At 38.8% G+C, this 21,567-nt stretch overlaps 1 protein-coding gene across 2 annotated transcripts in view; it reads left to right on the top strand.

Moving 5' to 3' along the window:
* The first annotated feature begins 340 nt into the window (after positions 1-340).
* LOC132042084 (ultraviolet-B receptor UVR8) overlaps positions 341-21,567 on the top strand; it is a 59,153-nt gene continuing 37,926 nt past the window's right edge. Inside the window, exons 1-5 of one of the 2 annotated variants that reach the window (XM_059432708.1) lie at positions 341-553; positions 15,213-15,399; positions 16,441-16,587; positions 17,726-17,807; positions 18,318-18,473. In XM_059432708.1, coding sequence (XP_059288691.1) covers positions 469-553; positions 15,213-15,399; positions 16,441-16,587; positions 17,726-17,807; positions 18,318-18,473 — 657 coding nt within the window. In that variant the 5' untranslated portion in view covers positions 341-468. The remainder of the gene's footprint in view (positions 554-15,212; positions 15,400-16,440; positions 16,588-17,725; positions 17,808-18,317; positions 18,474-21,567) is intronic. The other variant, XM_059432707.1, reaches the window with a different exon arrangement.

Genomic DNA, 21,567 nt, shown 5'->3' with positions numbered 1-21,567 from the left:
TATTGGGATTATTTTATACCATTTAAAAGATTGTATAAAATAATCCCAAAGATAAGTGGGATAAGAAGGTATAAGCTAGATATTCCAAAAGACTAATTTTTGTATCATATTTAGTGTAAGGTATAAATTTATCCTAGAACAAATTTATATCTTTTATCAAATATGATATAAAAATTAGTGCTGGGATAGCTCAGCTTATACCTTGTACGGTTGTAGAATAAAAGGTCGGGAATCTAGAAAATGGTGCAAACATTAGTTGAGTCGTGTGTGCAAGGACACGAGTTAGGCACATGTGGCGTCTCTATCACTATAAATTCACTCAGTATCCTCCTCACTTCTTATAATACTAAAAAAAATAAATAATACTCCAATATCTCTCTTTCCTTACTGAGCCAGAAGCTACTATCTTCAACCTTTTCTTCTTCTCTCCCTCAAACCCCCCAAAATTATTACTTTAATAGGTAAAATATGGCGGATGGGAATAGTGAAAGTATGTCGATTCGAAAAGTGCTTTTCATTTCCGCTGGTGCTAGTCACTCCGTTGCTCTTCTCTGTAAGTTCAACATCCATTTACCCCTCTATTTCTCTGTGATTTTCGCTTTCTTTCTTTGTTTATAGAAAAGGAAAGGGAAATACTATACTACTTGACTACTTGTACTGGTCTAGTAGTATCTTAAACATGAAATTAGTTATCTCCCAACTCCTTACCTTTTTCACCCTTCCAAATTGAGCTATACCTTTCCCCCCAAAACTTCCCTATTACTCCTTACTATACACATGTCACAATTTTTGAATATTCTGACTCCGTGACCACATTTACCAATTTTCTATATTTATATAATATGAGGGGTGTCAAATGGGCGGGTTGGGCTGAGATTGGACAAGTCAAAATGGGCTGAGTTAATAAATGGATTGGGCTAAGATTAGCTCAACTTGGGCAATTCGCAGGATTGCCCTTCTTTTGGGGTGGTCTTTAAATTTTGCCCCTCATATTTGAAATCTTTAAAATTTGCCCTTCGGCTAACACCCATAGGTTCCAGGTTCGAACCCACGCGCAGCAAAATTTTAAAAAAAATTCGCAAGGCAAGTTTAAATTTAGCTATCTTGGGACCGGCATACTTTTGTTAAGGAAATACCAAAGTTATGGGACCGGCATACTTATGCTGTCGTGAAATGACTTGGCGTAAGTATGCCGGTCATGATAACTTTGATAATTCCTTCCTAAGTTATCTTGGTCCGACATAAAAGTTTGCCCATTAAAAGTATGCCCCCACCGCATAACTTTGTGAAGGAATTATCAAAGTTATCGGACCCCGACATACTTGCCTTATGGGCGGACTTGGCATAAGTATCTCGGTCCGGATAACTTTGATAATTCCTTCACAAAGTTATCACGGTCCGTATAAAAGACTGCCCGTTAAAAGTATGCCCCCGCGTAACTTTGTGAAGGAATTATCAAAGTTATGCCTACAGCATACTTATGTCAAAATCGCCCATAAGGCATGAGTATGCGGATCCGATAAAATTTGTAATTCCTAACAAAAAGTATGCGGTCCGGCATACACGCGACTCAAACCTTGTCTTGCGATTTTTTTTTTAATTTTTGCTTCTCGAGCGGGGGTTCGAACTCGGAACTGCGCGAAAGCTCAAAGTTGCAATGCGAAGGGCATAATTTAAAGACCAGCAATATGAGGGGCATAATTTAAAGACCGCAAATATGAGGGGCAAAATTTAAAGACCACCCCAAAAGAAGGGCACTCCGCGCAAAAAAATGAAAGTTATTTAGACTGAAATGGGCTAAAAAGGGGCCGGGTCATGACCAGCCCAACTTGACCCAGTTTCTTTGGGTCTATTTTCTAGAAAAAACATTTTTCCTGAAAAATATTTTCACAGAAAACATTTTTCGTGGAAAGTTTTTTCCTTAATACCAAGCACACCCAAACTTATAAGATATACATAGAAAAATATACAAAAGTGAATACATAGAAAAATATAAAGTAAATCTCAAGCAATAAATCCAAATTAAAGTAAACCTTAAAATGGGCTAGAATTGGCTAGTATTGGGCTACATTGGAGATCACTTTAAAATGGTTATGTTGAGTTGAGATAAAATTAGCCCAATATGAAATTATCTTGAGCCCAACCCATAAAAATTTGGGGCGGTTGGGCAGGCCATCAACTTTTGGTAATATTGACACCCCTATATATATCTCTCCGTCCGTTCCAATGTGTTTGATTGAGCATGGAGTTTAAGAAATAAAATATGACTTTTGAAACTTATGGTCTAAAATAAGCTTTTGTGTAGCTTTAAATCATCCAAGTTTGAAGTTAAATTGTTACTGTAAATGTAGAAACATGTCTTTTATTTTAGGTTTGACTAAAAAGAAAAGTGTGTTACATAAATTGAGACGAAGGGAATACTTGGTTGACATGTCCATCCTGAAATTGCATTTTTTTGTCTTTTTGAAATGTACACGTATATAGAAGACCTGATTAAAGTGACTGTGTGAAGTAGGTCTCTCTGCAAGTATTATAGATGCAAATGTGAAGCACAGACAGAGACGGGAAGAGAGAGGCAATTGAGGGGGGAGGGAAGGGGGTAAGACGTTATAGTTTAGAATTTGCATGGACTAAAATGGTCCACGTCATCAAATATACTATGGGTAAAATGTTAATATGGGCTCCTACCTTTATCACCTCTCTCATGGCCTTTCATTTGGGGTTATATTGATGTACAAACAATTATTTCTATTATATACCCAGAACATACTTTTTGGCTATTGCGGGAGTATTAAGACGGAGGTGTCCGGTAGGATGCGCGAGGGGAAGAGCGGCCAGGACCGGCTGACAGTTAGGAAGTGCGGAAATAAAATGTCATTTTTTTGGAGGGCGAGTCTTGAGGTTACTACTGTGAGAGGGTGGTGGAGATGAGGGTGAGGAAGGTGTGTGTATTTGAGAAAACCGGTACGACGTATATAGGAAGAGGGACTTTAGACTGATTTGACTAAAAAGTGGACAGCGAAAACCGGGGTGAGGACGGAAGGAGACTCGGTCTCTTGCCATGGTGTATGCTTTTCGTATCGTAGCGGAGTATAGACATGCAAATGTGAATATTTTGTCTTTTGCGAGAGAACGAGATGTCACACATCGTATTGGGGGGGATATGAAATGGAGGCTTCTTCCGGGAGTGCTATCAAGAAAGTGCCACCAAAACTTAAGGGCAAGTTCTACAAAGTAGTGGTTAAGGCCGACTATGCGTGGGGTGTTGGCTCTCTCACGTTCAAAAGATGAAAGTTGCCGAGAGATTGTTGAGATGGATGTGTGGCCACGCCGGGAGTGACGAGGATTAGGAATGAGGATATTCGGGATAAGGTGGGGGTGGCCTCGGTGGAAGACAAGATGCGAGAGAGATTGAGATGGTTTGGGCATGTGAAGAGGAGAGAGAGCCCCGCATAGAGGTTGGCCATGGATGGTTTCGGACGAGGTAGGGGTAGGTATTGGGGAGAGGTAATTAGACACGACATGGCGCGACTATGTGACCTTAGATAGGAGGGTTTGGAGGACCCAAATTAAGGTAGAAGGCTAGTAGATAGTCTCGTTATCCGTTCTTATTAGTAGTCGCATTATTGCAATATAATTTTTATGCTCTTATTATACGTTATTTCCTATGCTTTGATTATCCCGTGTTCTCTCGCTCCGATTTCGCTATTATCTCTCTGTGTTGTGATTATCCCGTGTTATCTGCGTGGTTGCTTGCATTATTTCTTCCATATCGCTTTGAATCTCTTTTCCGAATCTCTTAACTTTATCTTACTTCTTTTTATGCTTTTATTAGGGTCTTTCGGATATCCTACCTTGAGGAGTAAAGTACAAACACGATGTATTTCACTGGGTTGTTGTTGTTGTTGTTGTTGTATATACCCAGGAACGGATTAAGGGCAGTGATCCTAATTTATTTGTAACTAGCAAATTTGTCACTGCTTTGCGCGGTCATGAAAAATCTCATTAAATTTATGAAATGGCATTTTCGTACTAATTGAAAAGTAGTGCAGTAACTTTTTTTTGAAACTGGTAACTTTGTATTCCTCAGCATTAAGGGCTAGTGAAAGCCAGCTGCATGAAGTCCATCAATAGTACTTTAGCTTTTTCAGTCAATCTTCTGTCTTTTCATTTATTCTTGGCTGGTTCTGAAGGCTGGTTGATATTACAATACGTCAGTTAGTTAAGATTCAATCCCCTGGAAGACTAAAAGAATTTCGCTTTCCTGAGAAAAGTAAACTTATGCTGGCCAACTCCTAAAAGTTTACACTTACTAAAAATTAATTACAGCAAGCATGTAAAGTCCACTAACTGAACTTCCTCTTTTATATATTGCTCTTTACACAAAAACATAAAGAAGTGATGACCTTCCACTTGATCTTCTGTATGGAGCTCTCTTTGCCTTAAAAAATTCTTTCATTTCTTTCCTTCCAAATGTTCCACCAAATGCAAGCAGATACTGTTTTCCACCATATCTTTTGGCTCTTGCTACCTCCCCTCCTAATCCAACAACTTAGAAGATTTGCAGTATATTCTGGCATGGACCTGTTGACCTTAGCCAAATTGATGAATAATGCCCACACTTGTGCTGCGACTCTACAATGTAGGAAAATATGGTTGTTTGTCTCTAAGGCCTCCTTACATAATGAGCACTTGGAAGCAAGGTATATTCCCCTTTTCTGTAGTGTTTCATGAGTCAGACAAACTCTTCTGGCTACTAGCCAGGTGAAACATTTCACCTTAGTTAGTGCCACACTCTTCCAAACAGACTTCCTGGGTCCTCTTGTCGTCCCTCCCGGATACTTCAGTCAACCCCCTGTTGTACACTCTATCCACTGAAAACAGTCCATTATGATGATGTTTCCATATCATTTTATTGGATTTCATATTAGTTCCTTGGAAGCCACCAATTATTGTCAATATTCTGCTACACTTGCTATTTCACGGTCATTTAACAATCTTCTGAAGGTTAAATTCCAGCCTCGAGGAGACCACATCTATTCTGACTTCAAAATGGGTACATATTGAAAATAATCCAGGAAACATAACCTGTAACGTCCACTCCAATTCTCCTTCGAGAATAAGATCTTGTCACCCCTGCCTACCTTGTAATTAGCATTTGCCTTCAAAGCCAACCAGAAAGCTCTAATGGTCCTCCATGCCCCCACACCAAAAGTATTAGTTACTATATTTGTGCACCATTGTTCAGCTTGGCCATATTTATGTTGGTTCACTTCATTCCACAAGGCCTGGTCTTCCTGGTTATATCTCCATAGCCACTTCATGAGTAGACTTTTATTCTAAAGCTTTAAATTTTTGACCCCAAACCTCCATAAACTCTGCTTTGCTGTACTGTATCCTATTTCACCAAGTTGAACCCTTTGCCCTCTTTGTTTCCTTGCCCTAGGAAACTCCTTCTCATAGTATCCAGAGGCTTGACCACCTTGCTAGGAATGGGGAATAGAGACATCATATATATTGGCAGAGCATCTAAAACAGAGTTGATTAAAGTGAGTCTTCCTCCCAAGGATAGGTATTGAGACTTCCATTATGCTAATTTTTTTCCCGGTCTTTTCTATGATGCCATCCTGTATTTCCACAACTTTATGCTTTGAACCCAAGGGCATTTCAAGGTAGACAGTAGGCAGGTTCTCAATCTTGTAGTTCAAAATGTGTGCAAGAACTTGAATCTGTTGAACCTCTTTAACAGGGAAGGTGCTTCTTTTCCTCCAGTTAGCTTTCAACCCAGAGGATGCTTCAAAAACAACTAAAATCACCCTCAGGTAGCATATTTGTTCATGCTTTGCTTCACAAAAAGACTATTGTATCACCAGCATACAACAGATGAGAGATTTCCATCACCTCATTTGCCCTGTTCCCTATATTAAAACCCCTAATCCAGCTATCTTGAGACGCAATTCTCATCATGCTGTCCAAGCCTTCCATAGTTATAATAAAGAGAAAAGGAGATGGAGGATCCCCTCTCTGCTGGAAAAAAAGGGACAGTTTTAATGCAGAACTCCATCCACTTTAACCATCTGCTTCCAAACCCCATCGGTCTTAGAGTGTTGGTAAGAAAGTTCCAGTTTAGATGATCATAAGCTTTCTCAATATCCAACTTACACATAATTCCTGGCTCCTCTCCTCTAAGTCTGGTGTCAATGCATTCACTAGCTATGAGGTCAGCATCCATAATTTGCCTCTCCTTAATGAATGCCATTTGATGTTTATTGAATAACTTGTTCACCACCCTCTTTAATCTTTCTGCCAAAACTTTTGCTGTAATCTTGTATACTCTAGTGATTAAACTAATAGGTGTGAAATCCCTTAGTTCAATTGCACCCACCTTCTTAGGAATCAGAGCCACAAAGGTGGCATTGAAGCTTTTTTCAAACATCTGTTGAGAATGAAAGTTCTGAAAAGCCTGCATCAGATCCTCCTCCAAAACATCCCACTGAAAGCATGCCATTGTGTAACCATCTGGGCTAGGTGCGTTGTCAACGGAACACCATTGGATCCCTTCCGGTACTTCATCCTCCTCAAACTGCTTTGTAAGCATTTAATGCTCCTCTACTGTAATACTTGAGACACCTTGAATGTTCAAACTTGGCCTCCAGCTTTGTAGAGGTTCTGATAGAATTCCAGTATTGAATTTCCTTTATAGACAAAGGCTCAGATGTGCTGACTCCATCAATCTGCAAAGTATCAATTGTGTTGAATCTTTTATGAGTTGTGGCCACCCTATGGAAATACTTTGTGTTTTTATCTCCACTCTTGTCTCCAAGCTATCTCTTAATTTTCTGGCCACTTCTTCATATACCATAGCCAAGCCTTCTGTAGCTGTTTATCATCAGTTAATATTCTTTGTTCTTGGATAAGTTCTAAATTGCCAACTTGTGCCAAAATTTGATCTTTTCTCTCCCTCCAATTCCCTCTATTCTCCGTTCTCCACTCTTTGAGTTTCCCTTTTAGGAGACTCAGTTTTGAAGCTAATTTAAAATTTGGTCTTCCTGAAACATCAAAACTCAAAAGAGGTCCACCATTCCTGTACTTTGCTCCTGAAGCCCTCCACATTCAGCCACCATTTTTCTAACTTGAAGTATGTCTTCTTAAAAGTCCAGTCCCCACATGCCCAGCATGATTGGGTATGGTAAGACGCCAAGTTAGGCAATACACTCTAATTGATCTGGTGGAATATTTCATCCCATAGTGATGAATAAAGAAATCTGTCAATCCTGGAAGCACATCTGTGGTTTGCACCCCCTCTCCAGGTATAGGAACGCCTAAATAAAGGAAGATTCACTAATTCCAGATCATTAATGCACTCAAGAGAAATCTGCCATAGCTCCATATAGCCTACTGCGGTCAGTTCTCTCTGTAGGGAATCTTGTGACATTGAAGTCACCACATACAACCCAATGTCCCTGACATAACCCCCTCATAACTCCTATCTTCTCCCACAATTCCATCCTCTCATCTCTTCCAGAATCAGCATATACTGCTGTGATGTACCAGGTAAGATCTTGGTTTATCCCATACATCTTGCAGGTTAGCATCTGGTTCCCACTCTCCACTATTTCCCCTCTAAAACCTCTTGTCCCACAAAACTATAACCTCCTCCCCCCCCCCCCACCCACGCACGCACGTTTCCTACGGCTTCAACCCAATGATATGATCCAGATTTGTTAATAGTATTTTCAATTCATTACTTAGCGGATAGCATTTTCAATTCATTACAATAGACCCTTGTGGTCCGGCCCTTCCCCGGACCCCGCGTATAGCGGGAGCTTAGTGCACTGGGCTGCCCTTTTACTTAGCTGGAAATTAAGGAAAATTAGTTGGTAGTTAGAAGTCACCTACGTGACTTGAGCTGTCTCAAAGTTAGTTGTAACTAACTTTGCCGCCTGAATCTGTTTAGTCAATAAGATGTAGTTTTTCAATCAATTGTAATGCATTCAATCAGTTCATAAGTGAAATAATACTCTCCCTCTCTTCTCTTCTTCGATTGAAATCCCAATTTAGGGTTCTTGAGTTTGCTGTCAAGGGTAATTCTGTACCATTTATCCTTTAGGCTTGCTTAATTGCTTCTTTCGGTTCAAATTGAATCCTGAGTTGCATCATTGGTATCAGAGCTTTGATCTTTTGACCTAGACAAATGGGTGATCATAACACACGAATGCAAGAATTAAGGAAGGAAGTCGATTCTCTCAAAAACTCCATGGATGGAGTTGTGACTTCAGTATTTGGTATGCACAATATGATTGATGAAAGAGTGGCACAAGCAATGGTTGAAATCAAGAGAATGTTACTAGGTAATGGGGGAAATAATGTCAATGGACACGCAACAGTTCATGAAGGACATGTAGTACCTGAAGTAGCTGTTGATGCAACACCTGAGAGGAATCACAGACAGGAAAGTTATGAAGCTACTAATAGAAAGTATCACTTAGAATTTCCCAAGTTTGATGGACAGTATTTGAAAGATTAATTGTATAAGTGTGACCAATTTTTTGATGTGGAGGATATAGAAGAGTGTGCTAAAGTAAAAATGGCATCATGTAGACCGGAAGGGAGAGCCTTACAATGGCACCAGTCATATATGAAAAGCAGATTGACTAGACATTGGCCAAGATGGGGTTGAATAGGTGGGGTGTTTGTATGCCAGGTTTGGTGAAGAATTGTTTGATGATCATTGGGAGATGTCAAAGAACTCAAGCAGGTAGCTTCAGTTCAAGAGTATGTAGATATCTTTGATGAATTACTAACTAGAGTTGAATTATCTAAGGAGTATGTAGTTAGTTGTTTTGTATGAGGGTTAAAACCTGAAATTGGGCTTGCTGTCAAGATGTTAGGGCCAAGAACTCTGCCTAAGGCTGTTGGTTTGGCCAAATTCAAGAACAAACCACTGCTGTCCAACAACTACTTTTTACTGGTATGCTTCCAATCTCAATTCCAATCCCAGAAATATGCTAAGATTCTCAAATGCTGAACCACCCTACCATGCCAGTTCTTTTTTAATTTTTTTCCCCAAAATCAGAACCAAAATCTACCCTCCAAATTCCACAATGTATCCTTCAAACCCAAACTAGTGCAAGTATAGGATCCAAACCACCATACAAAAATGCCAAACTACTAACACCTGCTGAAATAGATGAGAGAAGAAGCAAGGGCATGTGCTTCAATTGTGATGAGAAGTACACTTTTGGTCACATTTGCAAAAAGAAGAGGCAATTATTTTCCATGGAAGTAGAAGAGGGTGAAGAGATAACTGAGTTAGAGGAAGTGACATTTGATCCTGCTGAGTGTTTGTCTATGTTGGGACAAGGGTTAGGAACTGATTCTGAGGGATCTGTATTACCGCATGTGTCAGTTCATGCTAGGGGTGGCAAATGAGTGGGTTTGGTTGGATTTGGTTTGGTTGAAAATGGTTTGAACAAAAATGGGTTGGATTTCAAACAGCTCATATTTTATGTGGGTAAATATGGGTTGGGTGATAAATGGCTGGATTGGTTATGGGTTAACCCAGATTATACAAGTGTAATATTATTTCAAGTGTATGTTTATAATTTTTTTCTTTTGTCAAGTTAAATTAATTTTTTGATATAAATTTCAGGGGTGAGGGGTGGGGGTGGGGTAGGGGTAAGAGTTTTTTTTTTCATTTTTTATAAAAGTAAAATATATGAAATTGATTTTTTTTTGGTTGGGGGGGTGGGGGGTGGAGGTAGGGAAAGGGGTGGGGTGGGGGACCCGACATTTTTTTCCATTATTTATAAATTTTTTATAGAAGTAATATATATGAAAATTGATTTTTTTTTTTTTTTTTTTTTTGGGGGGGGGGGGGGGTTGTGGAGGGGGGGGGGCAGGGGTAAGAATTTTTTTTTTTCCATTTTTTATAAAACTTTTATAAAAGTAAAATATTTGAAATTGATTTTTTTTTTTTGGGAGGGGGGGTCGGAGAGGGGTGGGGGGTCGTGGAGGGGTGGGGTGGGGGTAAGAATTTTTTTTTCCCACTTTTTTATAAAATTTTATAAAGGTAAAATATATGAAATTGAATTTTTTGGGGGGGGGGGGGGGGGTAGGGATCGGAGTGGGAGGTAAGAAAAAAATTTCTCCTTTTTTATAAGCTTTTTATAAAAGAAAAATAAAGTATATGAAATAAAAAAAATAAAGTGGGGGGGGGGGGGGGGGGGGGGGGCGTGGCGGGGTGGGTGGTGGGGTAAGGGTTGGGGGGGGGGATAAGAAAGAAATTTCTCATTTTCAAAATGAGTTGTTATTGGGTCTAGTGTGTTCTTATATGGATACCCATATTTTACCCATATTTGCCCATATTTTTATGGGTTAAAGAGAGACTTGAAGCCCATATTTACCCACCTGAAATATGAGTGACCCAACTCACTAACATGTGGGTAAAATGGGCTAATTTTCTAAATATGGGCTCAAATTGCCACCTCTAGTTCATGCTATGAATGGTATTCATGACTTTAGGACCATGAGAATGGCTATTTATGTGTTGATTGATACAGGAAGTACCCACAACTTCTTGGATCTCAATACTGCTAAGAGATTAGGTTGTGTTTTAACTGCTATATCTCCTTTTCCTGTATTTGTTGCAAATGGCAAAAAGTTGTATAGCAATTATGTGTGCAAAAATTTGATGTGGAAAATGCAGGGTGTTTCTTTTGATTCAGATATGTTGGTATTTCCTATAGGAGGGTGTAACATGGTACTTGGTATCCAGTGGTTATCCACATTGGGTGACGTCAAGTGGAATTTCAGAAAATTGAGGATGAAATTCACTATTATGGGTCATAAAGTAGCATTGAGGGGAATCAAACCACCATCAGGTAAGGTGATTCAACAAGATAGAATGGAGAAGTTGTTAGCCAAACCAGCTGAACTATGCATGATCTCAGTAGGAATGTATCATGATGAACAAGATCCTGGAAATGCAGCAGAATTGATGAACATAGAGGGTCCTCTCTTGACCAAGGACACTGAAAAGGGGTTGCAAACTATTTTGGAGGAGTACAATGATTTGTTTGAGGTTCCTACTGACCTGCCACCTTCAAGAGTACATGATCACAAGATCATTTTGAAGGAAGGAACTTCCCTTATAAACATACAGATATTCAGCAATTCAGAAAGATGAAATTGAAAAATTGGTGGGTGAAATGCTAGCATCTGGGGTAATTAGGCACAGTACCAGTCCCTATTCATCACCTATTGTTATGGTGAAGAAAAAGGATGGTTCCTGGAGGATGTGTGTGGATTATAGGGAGTTGAACAACTGTACAGAAATTTCCTATCCCAGTAATGGAAGAACTATTGGATGAATTGCATGGAGCAAAGTATTTTTCTAAGCTGTATCTAAGATCTGGTTATCACCAGATCAGGATGAGAAGATATGCATAAGGCTGCATTTAGAACTCACCATGGCCATTATGAGTTCTTAGTGATGCCATTTGGCCTCGCCAATGCTCTTTTAACCTTTCGGAGCTTGATGAATCAGATTTTTCATGTTTATCTCAGAAAATTCATTTTGGTTTTCTTTGATGACATTCTCATATATAGCAGGAATTGGGTAGATCATTTGACAAGTTACATGAAGCTTTCAAGGTTCTAAGATCACATGTGCTGTTTGTGAAGAAGAGTAAGTGTGCATTTGGGGTTCAAGAAATAGACTATTTAGGTCATGTCATTTCTGAGCATGGTGTATCTATGGCTATGTTACTCGGACTCTGCACTTTCGGTGCCGCACCCGTGTCGACACGACATGGGTGTTGATGTGGGTGTGGGATCTGTACCCGATCTGGTCAACTGATTTTGGATGCTTTGACCAAAATCGACGTAAAAATTAACTAAAGCTAAGGTGAAATTGAAGAAAATGGAATACCTTGTATATAAAAATTTCTATGTCACTCTGTTTCCTTTTATCTCCTTTGGGGATTCTCCTCTTGATCAATATTTTTTCCTCAAGTTTTCCACATAATATTCCATAATTTAGGTTTTTATAACTCTTTTTAGATATTTGAATTTTTTTAGCCGAATCCTCGCACCCGTATCCATAACTGGATCTGTATCCCCGAATCTTAAAATTTAGATCATGAAGGATCCGACATCTAGATCCGCAGCCGAATCGGACACCCGCACCCGAGTCCAAGTAACTTAGATCTATGGACAAGCAAAAGGTGCAATCTGTATTAGATTGGCCCCATCCCACTACTATCAAGGGGTTAAGAGGATTTCTGGGCTTAACTGGTTACTAAAGAAGGTTCCTTAAGGGCTATGGTCTTGTTGCAAGACCTTTGTACAATCTTCTTAAGAAAAGTAGTTTCAAATGGGATTCTGCAGCTACTACTGCTTTGAAGAATTGGAGAAAGCTATAACTTTTGCACCTATTTTAGCTCTTCCTGATTTCTCGAAAGAGTTTATAGTAGAAACTGATGCATCTGGTGATGGAATTGGAGATGTTCTAGTTCAAGAGCACAAACCAATAGCTTTTTTCAGTAAAGGCTTGTCTGAGAGAAATAAAGCTCTTTCTGTATATGAGAGGGAGCTGCTGGCTCTGGTTACTGCAATCCAAAAGTGGAGGCCATATCTATTGGGTAGACAATTTGTCATTAAGACTGGCCATCACAGTCTTAAATACCTTTTAGAGCAGAGAATTACCACCCCTAGTCAGCAAAAATGGTTGGTCAAGTTGCTTGGATATGACTATATGGCTACAAGAAGGGCAAAGAGAATGTTGTTGCTGATGCTTTATCTAGGAAGCAGGATTCTGTACAGTTTTTCAGTATTTCTGGAGTTCAAGCTGAATTATTGGATGGTGTTAAAGCTCCTTGGACTCAAGATCCACATTTATAAGTTTTTTTTTCCTGATCAATCCACATTTACAAGAGTTGATTCGGACAATTCAGTCTGGTGCAGTTCACAAACCTCTTTACAAATACCAGTCTGGTGTTTTGAGAAGGAAAGGAAAGATTTTGGTGGGTGCTGATGATGCTTCAAGGGAAAAACTGGTTGCTTTCTATCATGACACTCCAATGGGTGGATATTCAGGTATCACTGCTGCTCTCAAGAGATTACAACAGGACTTCTATTGAAAGAAAATGAAGCAGCATGTCTATTCTTATGTGAGAAACTGTGATGTTTGCCAGAAGTGTAAAAATGAAAATGTAGCTTATCCTGGATTGCTACAACCCTTGCCCATTCCTGATAAGGTTTGGCAAGATATTTCCATGGATTTCATAGAGGGGTTACCAAAGGTTGCTTGGAAAGAGGTCATATTTGTGGTAGTTGACAGACTGAGCAAGGCTGCTCATTTTATTGCCCTTAAGCATCCTTGTACTACATTGGATGTGCCTCAAGTGTTTATGAATGAGGTGTTCAAAATCAAACTACATGGCATGCCTGAATCTATTGTATCTGATAGAGCTGGAAGGAGTTGTTCAAACCGCAGAAGGTTTCATTGCTTACTTCCACTGCTTGTCACCCCCAAACTGATAGACAAACTGAGGTTGTTAACAGGTGCCTAGAGTGTTATCTAAGGTGTATGACTTGTGAAATACCTAAGGAATGGCCTCAGTGGTTACCCCTTGCTGAATGGTGATACAATACCACTTACCATTCCTCCATCAACATGTCACCTTATGAAGCTGTTTATGGACAACCACTCCCTCGTTTGCTTCCTTATTTGCCATTTGATTCGCATCTTGATGTGGTGGATAGAAGTTTACAGGCTAGAGAAGCTACCTTGAGGGCCCTAAAATTACATTTGACTAGAGCTCAGAGTAGAATGAAGTCTCTGATAAAAAAAGGACTGACAGAACCTATACAGTTGGAGATTGGGTTTATGTTAAGCTTCAACCTTACAGACAACTATCTTTGAAGTCTCATAAGCATCAAAAACTCTCTGCTAAGTTCTTTGGGCCATTTCAAATCATTTCTAGAGAGTAGGTGTTGTAGCTTATACCTGGGCACTTCCTACAAATTCAAGGATCCATCCCACTTTTCATATTTCCCAACTCAAGAAGAAAGTTGGGTCACAACTTGCTTCTGTCACACTACCAGAGGTTAATTCTCTGTTTTGCTGTATCCTGAAGCCATTGTGGATAGGAGATTGACTCAAAAAAATGGCAAGGCTGTTCCTCAACTACTCATCAAGTGGCTTAACTCAGCTCAGGAGGAGAGTACTTGGGAGGATTTTGATTCATTCCAGCAGAATTTTCCACAGTTTGATCCTTGAGGACAAGGATCATCTCAAGGGGGAAGTATTGATATGATCCAGATTTGTTAATAGCATTTTCTTTCATTTTCAATTCATGTAATTCATTACTTAGCTCGAAATTAGGGGAAATTAGTTGGCAGTTAGTTGGTAGTTAGAAGTCACCTGCACTGCACGTGACTTGAGCTGTCACAAAGTTAGTAGTAACTAACTTTACCGCCTGAATCTGTTTAGTCTATAAGATGTAGTTTCAATCAATTGTAATGCATTCAATCAGTTCACAAGTGAAATAATACTTTCCCTCTCTTCTCTTCGTCGATTGAAATCCCAATTTAGGGTTCTTGAGTTTGCTGTCAAGGGTAATTCTGTACCATTTATCCTTTAGGCTTGCTTAATTGCTTCTTTCGATTCAAAGAATCCTGAGTTGCATCACCCAAGCACCCCCCACCCATCTGTTCCCCCATAACTGCTGTAGATAACTTCCCACCGTCCCACTCAATTTTGTTTCACCAAAACGTAAATATCAACCCCCCATTGTTGTATCCTGCTCCTCAGTAAACTTCTTTTTCTATCCCTATTTAACCCCTTCACATTCCATGAAAGAATTTTAACTTCATGGCAAAGGAGTTATTAATTTCCTTCCCTAGTTCTTGATTCACTCCGAGGCTTCCCATCTTTAAATTTCACATCAAAAATCAAAAGGAACTATCTGTTTATCCATATTTTGTTCTATTGAGATGACTGAAGTTTTCCCCTTTTCTCTCCTGATCAATCTTTGTGAAGAGGGAAAGAAGCCTCTTCTGAACATCTCTCAAATGCTGACTTAGTCTAACAACATGAGATTGCACCCATAAATTCGAGAAGAGCTTGATTCAGTATTTAAGCTGCCAACTCAAACTATCATGCTTTTCCGCGTGATGGATAGTTGATGTAATCAATGTAATTGCAGCTGGAAATGTCGTTTGCTCATGGGGAAGGGGAGAGGATGGACAGCTCGGCCTTGGGGATGCTGAAGATCGATTTTCGCCGACTCAGGTGAGTGCATTGGAGGGGCAGGAAATAGTATCTGTGACTTGTGGAGCTGATCATACAACTGCTTACTCGGAGGGCCTCAAGCAAGTCTATAGCTGGGGATGGTAGGTTTCCTTTCCATCATATTTTTCTAATTAATACATTATTATGATAAAATTTGGAATCTGTATGAAATTTGGTAGCTGGTAGATCCTTGGTATTAGCTATTAAACATATGTTACCTTAGGAATTGGCTGTTAGTTCATGACAATTCTTGGCACTGTTGTTGTTTGGATATTACTCGCTTCGGTCCATATTATATGGTGTTTTTAGCTTGGGCACATCCCTTAAGAAATCTTCTCACGCATAGAAAGTAAGAGGCGTTTTGCACTAAATCACTCTTAATTAAATAGTACCTATTTAACATGGTTTCTTTGTTATGTAAAAATCCATTTTTTACCTAAATAAGGGTAAATTTGGAAAAAATAATTAACATCTTCTTGATTATGTAAAAAAATATAAAAGTTAAAAACATCATATAATATGGACTAGAGGGAGTAATAGATCTCATCCTAGCTTGTCCTGCCTTTCTATACGCAACTTAAGGAAGCAATTCATGGAACTACCTCTTCGACATATTGCAATTTTTATTTTAAGCATGCCGAAGAATGGAATCTGCTTAATGTAGTTTACTTGTAAAAGTTAGCAAGTGTGAGAAAAATCTTTAAATTTGTAGAAACAAAGTGAACATGAAAAGGCCAAAAATTAAAACAACACAAAAGATGCAAATACAAATGAGGATTGGGAGTTACTTATCAAAAAAAAAAAAAAATCTAATAGAATGAAGTAGGAATCAAAGAGTGGTAGATGCTGGAATTAGACCTCTGGCTATGAATATCGATCTTATCACTGTACTTGCTTTTAGTTTTCCCAAACAAGTACAATCTTAGCAACTCTTCATGGTCTTCACTGAGAGAAGCAGAAATGAGAGTATTCTGCTCTGGTTTTACCATAATAGGTGGTATGGATCGTACCATAGATAATCTGTGTGATGAAAGAACATGAAGAACATTAGCCTTGTATGCTGCATGCATGTACATTTTTTGATTGTGTTAGCACGCATTTGGATCAAATCAGCAGGCGTTGTTTCTATTTTCATTTGGTAGGGGTGATTTTGGGAGATTGGGTCATGGAAACTCCAGTGACTTGTTCACTCCTCAACCAATAAAAGCACTACACGGTATACGCATTAAGCAGATTGCATGTGGAGACAGCCATTGTCTTGCTGTGACCATGGAAGGCGAAGTGCAGAGGTTGGTTGCTGCTGCTCTTGAGCTGTTGTTTTTGGTCGATCTGATAAACCTTATGCTCATTTCTTTTCTTTTGATCTATACCTTATGTTTGTTTTGTCTCCTTAATAGTGTTGCTATGACATTTATCCAATCGACATTAGGTGCTTCAGTAATTTTACCATGTTCATCATCAATCTTCTATCAATATTTAACTCGAAGGCTTCTGGCCTCCATTTTTCTGTTCATTTTTTTTCTTAAATTGCATTAGTCGCTCATCAACCTTGCTACTTTCAGATACTTCTGCAAACTTGGGGCCAATCTTTTATCCTACTAATTTGTAGCTCTCATCTGTCACTTTTTTCTATTTTAAGTTTAAAATTGTTAATTGCCTGCTAGAATTTAGCCATTTACAGAATGAAAATGAAGGTATTTAATTGTTTTCTTAAAGGCAAAATTTGGATGGTTAGAACCACTTTTTTTTTTTTTTTGGGTTGGAATAGAAGGAAACTGCATGTAACATACTAGCAGGCACAAATTTCCATCTTAAGATTTGAATATGGATTTGATTCATGAAAAGTGAAACATGACATTGAAGTTTTGGAGGGAGTCTGGAGCTCTCTTATTTAATGAACGTATCAAGTACGAACCACTATTCAAAACGGAAGGGTTCTTGCAAAACTATCAACCATGAAAAGAAAAAGTCTGAAATTTCTTTTTGGCTTATATTATGTTTACCCAGGAAAGTATACAATTCTGTCTTCCCCAATAAAAAGACATATCTATTTCCTTTTATCTCTACTGTCTACTCAAACTAATCAAAGGACAGAAATCACTTCCTTCCACATTCTCGTATATTGTGCCATTTTTATGTTACCATCCCATCTCTTTCTTGACTAGTTTCCGAACACATTTGAAGTTTTTTCTCAATATATGATATAGCAATATAGTTTGCAAAACTTGGAAATGCTTTCTTATTACAACAACATACCTCGTGTAATCCCACAAGTGGGGTCTGGGGAGGGTAAGATGTACGCAGACCGTACCCCTACCTTTGTGGCGTAGAGAGGCTGTTTCCGATAGACATGTTATTTCTAAATCTGCTTCTTTTCATCTGAAAAGTTGAATCTCAAGTATTAATAGTGTTATCATTCAATTTCAGTTGGGGGCGAAATCAAAATGGCCAACTAGGCCTTGGCACCACTGAGGACTCTCTTGTGCCTCGAAGGATTGAAGCTTTCAAGGTATGTCTTGCTAATGGTTTGTTAAGTTAATGTAGTTGGTATCGTTGTTCTTTCACAAACTCTTCTGTAGCGTTTCTGCTGACTTATCAAAAAGATGGTGTAATTGTTTGTCAAGTGTATGGCTTCACATAGCTTATATGTTTGATATCCCAATAAATTAATAGCTTTATTCATACAGTGGTAATAAACTTCAAATTGCCCTTGTAATGACAAAATATTTCTCTGAGATAACTTGGTTTTTGAGTTGTCATTTCTTTGCTGCTTTCATTTTGCAAAGATGACCATGTAAGTAACTCTAACTGAACCTGATGTAGATGATATGCATCTGCTTTATTAGTGATCCAGGGGTGGGCACAATTGATTTTGTGAGTTTTTTTTGGTTTTTCTTGAATCATCCATGAATCATTCTGGATGAATGACTTGATAAGAACATGATTCTTTGTTTGGTGCATCACATTTGATTTGGTATCAGCATATGAAATTTACTTGACTTACAACATACTTTTGCAGGGAATACCTGTAAAAATGGTTGCTGCTGGTGCCGAACATACAGCTGCTGTTACAGAAGATGGTGAACTTTATGGTTGGGGTTGGGGTCGATATGGTAATCTGGGGTTAGGTGACCGAAATGATCGCTTGGTTCCAGAAAAAGTTGCAGCTGATGTGGTAGGCATCTTTTGTGGAATGTTTCTGTTGACTACTATCAGGTTACTTTTTTAATTACTGCAACAACATTGTATAACGGGGATTAAGACTTTTTTTGCGGTAAGGAAGAATTTTTTAATGTGTATCTGATATTGCGCGAAAAAATGTATTGCTGACAGACAAAACAAAGTTAAATATTTGTTTTCAAGTTTCTTTTCATATCAGAAATGTTTTTTCTGCTTGGAGGTTAGAGTTGTACCTATGGCGTACACTAGGACGATCAAGAACATGTATGAGGAAGCCAAGACCAGGATAAGGACAGTGGGAGGAGATTCAGAGCACTTTCCAGTTTTGATGGGGTTGCACCATGAATCAACTCTTAGCCCTTTTTGTTTGCCTTGGTGATGGATGGATTGACGCGACAAATTCAAGGTGAGGTGTCATGGTGTATGTTATTCGCGGATGAGATAGTTCTGATTGACAAGATTCCCAGCGGAGTTAACGCTAAACTGGAGGTTTGGAGACAAACCTTGGAGTCTAAAGGGTTCAGGTTGGGTAGGACCAAGACAAAATACTTGGAGTGCAAGTTTAGTAGCGTAACACATGAGGCTGCCGTGGATAGTTCAAAAAAACAACATGAGGCTGACGTGGAAGTGAGGCTTGGTACCCAGGTCATCCAAAAGAAAAGAAGTTTCAAGTATCTTGGGTCTGTCTATTATACAAGAAAATGGGGAGATTGATGATGATGTCACACATTGTATTGGTTCAGGGTGGATGAAATGGAGGCTCACATCAAGGGTCTTGTGTGACAAGAAGGTGCCACCTAAACTTAAAGGCAGGTTCTACAGAGTGGTTGTTAGACCAACTATGTTGTGAAGCGGAGTGTTGGCCAGTCGAGAACTCTCACGTTCAGAAGATGAAAATTGCGGAAATAAGGATGCTGCGATGGATGTGTGGGCATACTAGGAGACATAGGATTAGAAATGACATGCTTTTTGTGGTTGTCACTGTTCCTTTTTTGTGGTTGTTACTGCTCTATCATGCTTTTTATAGTATTTTTCATGACTTAATAGTTTCCGTTATTTCTTTTTTCCTACTGCTTTGAATTGCTTGTTCTTATGCCGAAGTCCTACTGGAAACATCCTCTCCACCTCCCAAGGTAGTAGTAAGGTTTGCACATTATACCCTTCCCAGACCCCACTTTTTGGGATTTCACCGGGTATGATGTTGTTGTTGAATGTTCCTCTGGATTGAAGGAAATTGGGATAGGTGAAAAATAAATATCCATAGAAATTATTAGGATAAAATATTTTGGAAATTGTAGTTAGCATGTCAAATAGTTAGGTTGCTGTATTCACTTTGAGTTATACCTCGGGCTTCAAACAAAAGTATTTTAGGGAATAGTGCCTCAAAACAACAAAAACAACAAAAACAACACCATTGTCAAATAACAACAACAAACCCAGTGTAATCCCACAAGTGGGGTCTGGGGAGGGTAAGATGTATGCAGCCTTACCCCTACCTTTATGGGGTAGAGAGGTTGTTTTCGATTTCAATTGACCGTCGGCAACCCTCGTCTTTTGTCCGGGCTTGGGACTGGTAATATGAGAGAGCTCACACAAGTGGAGTTACAATAGTGCCTTAAAACCTTATAGAAAAACAAAAGTACCTTAAACACCTTGTGTCTGATCAGTATCTGTGGATGTTGATTGGGCTTGATTTTAGGAGGATTTGATTTTATTTAGTAGCTTGATTGTAGGAGGATTTTATTTAATTGCTGTACTGATTTTATTCTGTTTCCTACATTAGCCATAGGAGCTTTGTATAAATCCCTTTCTTGTTGCATGTAAATACATACTGAAATAAAAAGTAGGCTTCTTTCTCAAAAAGATTTAGTATTTAAGCGAAAAATACCAGTATATAAGACTAACAAGTTTCTCCTTTGCGGAAGCGGATCTCGTTAAAGAATCACGACTTGTGCCACTCATCGTCGAGAATCCTCACAAGATGGATGAATCCCCATGTTTCCGCAGCCTAAATATCATAGATGCAAAGAATAAGAGTCCGGAGCCTAAAGGGCATTAATTTGCCCAAAAAAACAAAAACAAATGGGGTTGCCCTTTCCACGATATACCAAAAGGGGTTCATCGTGGATGGAGCTACGTTATACCCCAATTTTTTTTTCAAACCTGTCAGACGAATTAAAAAAAAAAATACAAGTAAAACGTTGGGTTGCCAACATTTTACAAAAAATATGAGTTTTGTAAAATGTTGGGTAGCCAACGTTTTTCAAAATATATATTATATTCGGCTGGTATTTTTTTTTAATTTTTTTTTCAATGTAGTGTATTTTTTTTAACTCAAACATACGCCACAAGTCATATAATAATTAACTCAAACAAATATTCTAACTCAAACAAAGTCATACAATAATTAAAAATGTGTGATATATGTGAACATAAAAAAAAATACTAAAATATAAGTTAAATAAATGTCACACATTATCTGAATAGTAAATGTTAAATTAAATACGTAATTAAACAACACAAGACATATTATATATTCTTGGAAGATTACATAAGGAAACAACGATCGTACAACTTAGGAAAAAACATAAAAATCAACAAGCAACAACAACTACTGATTTCTGTCGGGGCAGCGATTCTTGTTATGACCTGTTTGCTTGCACGTAATACACTTCCTAGCCATACGAGCAGGAGCTATATCCATTTCATTCCTCCTTCTAGTTGTACTCCGTGCTCCTGAAGTTCGCTCGTATTCAGTGTTTGCAATTAAACTGAAGGGAGAAGGTGGCCAATATGCCTCATCACCCAACGGTGAAAAATTTCCACCATACGTTTGTTTATACTACCTGCAACTGTAGTACCTGCTCACATAGGTCTTTGGCTGAATTTCGCGGATATCACAAAACTTAATGGCATGTGAACATGGCATATGGTAGTTTCTCCACTTCCCACACGAACACTTTTTCCTTTCGGCAGAGACTTTATGGATATTTCCGCCCTTACCTTCATGTGCAAATGTCAAAATCTCAAAGATCCCTTCAGATGCATTGTATTCGCATGTCGTACAGTGCTTTTTGTGGACCTCTCCC

The sequence above is a fragment of the Lycium ferocissimum genome, unplaced genomic scaffold, assembly GCF_029784015.1.
Source record: "Lycium ferocissimum isolate CSIRO_LF1 unplaced genomic scaffold, AGI_CSIRO_Lferr_CH_V1 ctg1318, whole genome shotgun sequence".
Classification (NCBI taxonomy): Eukaryota; Viridiplantae; Streptophyta; class Magnoliopsida; order Solanales; family Solanaceae; genus Lycium; species Lycium ferocissimum.
This window is presented reverse-complemented; position numbering and strand designations above follow the sequence as displayed.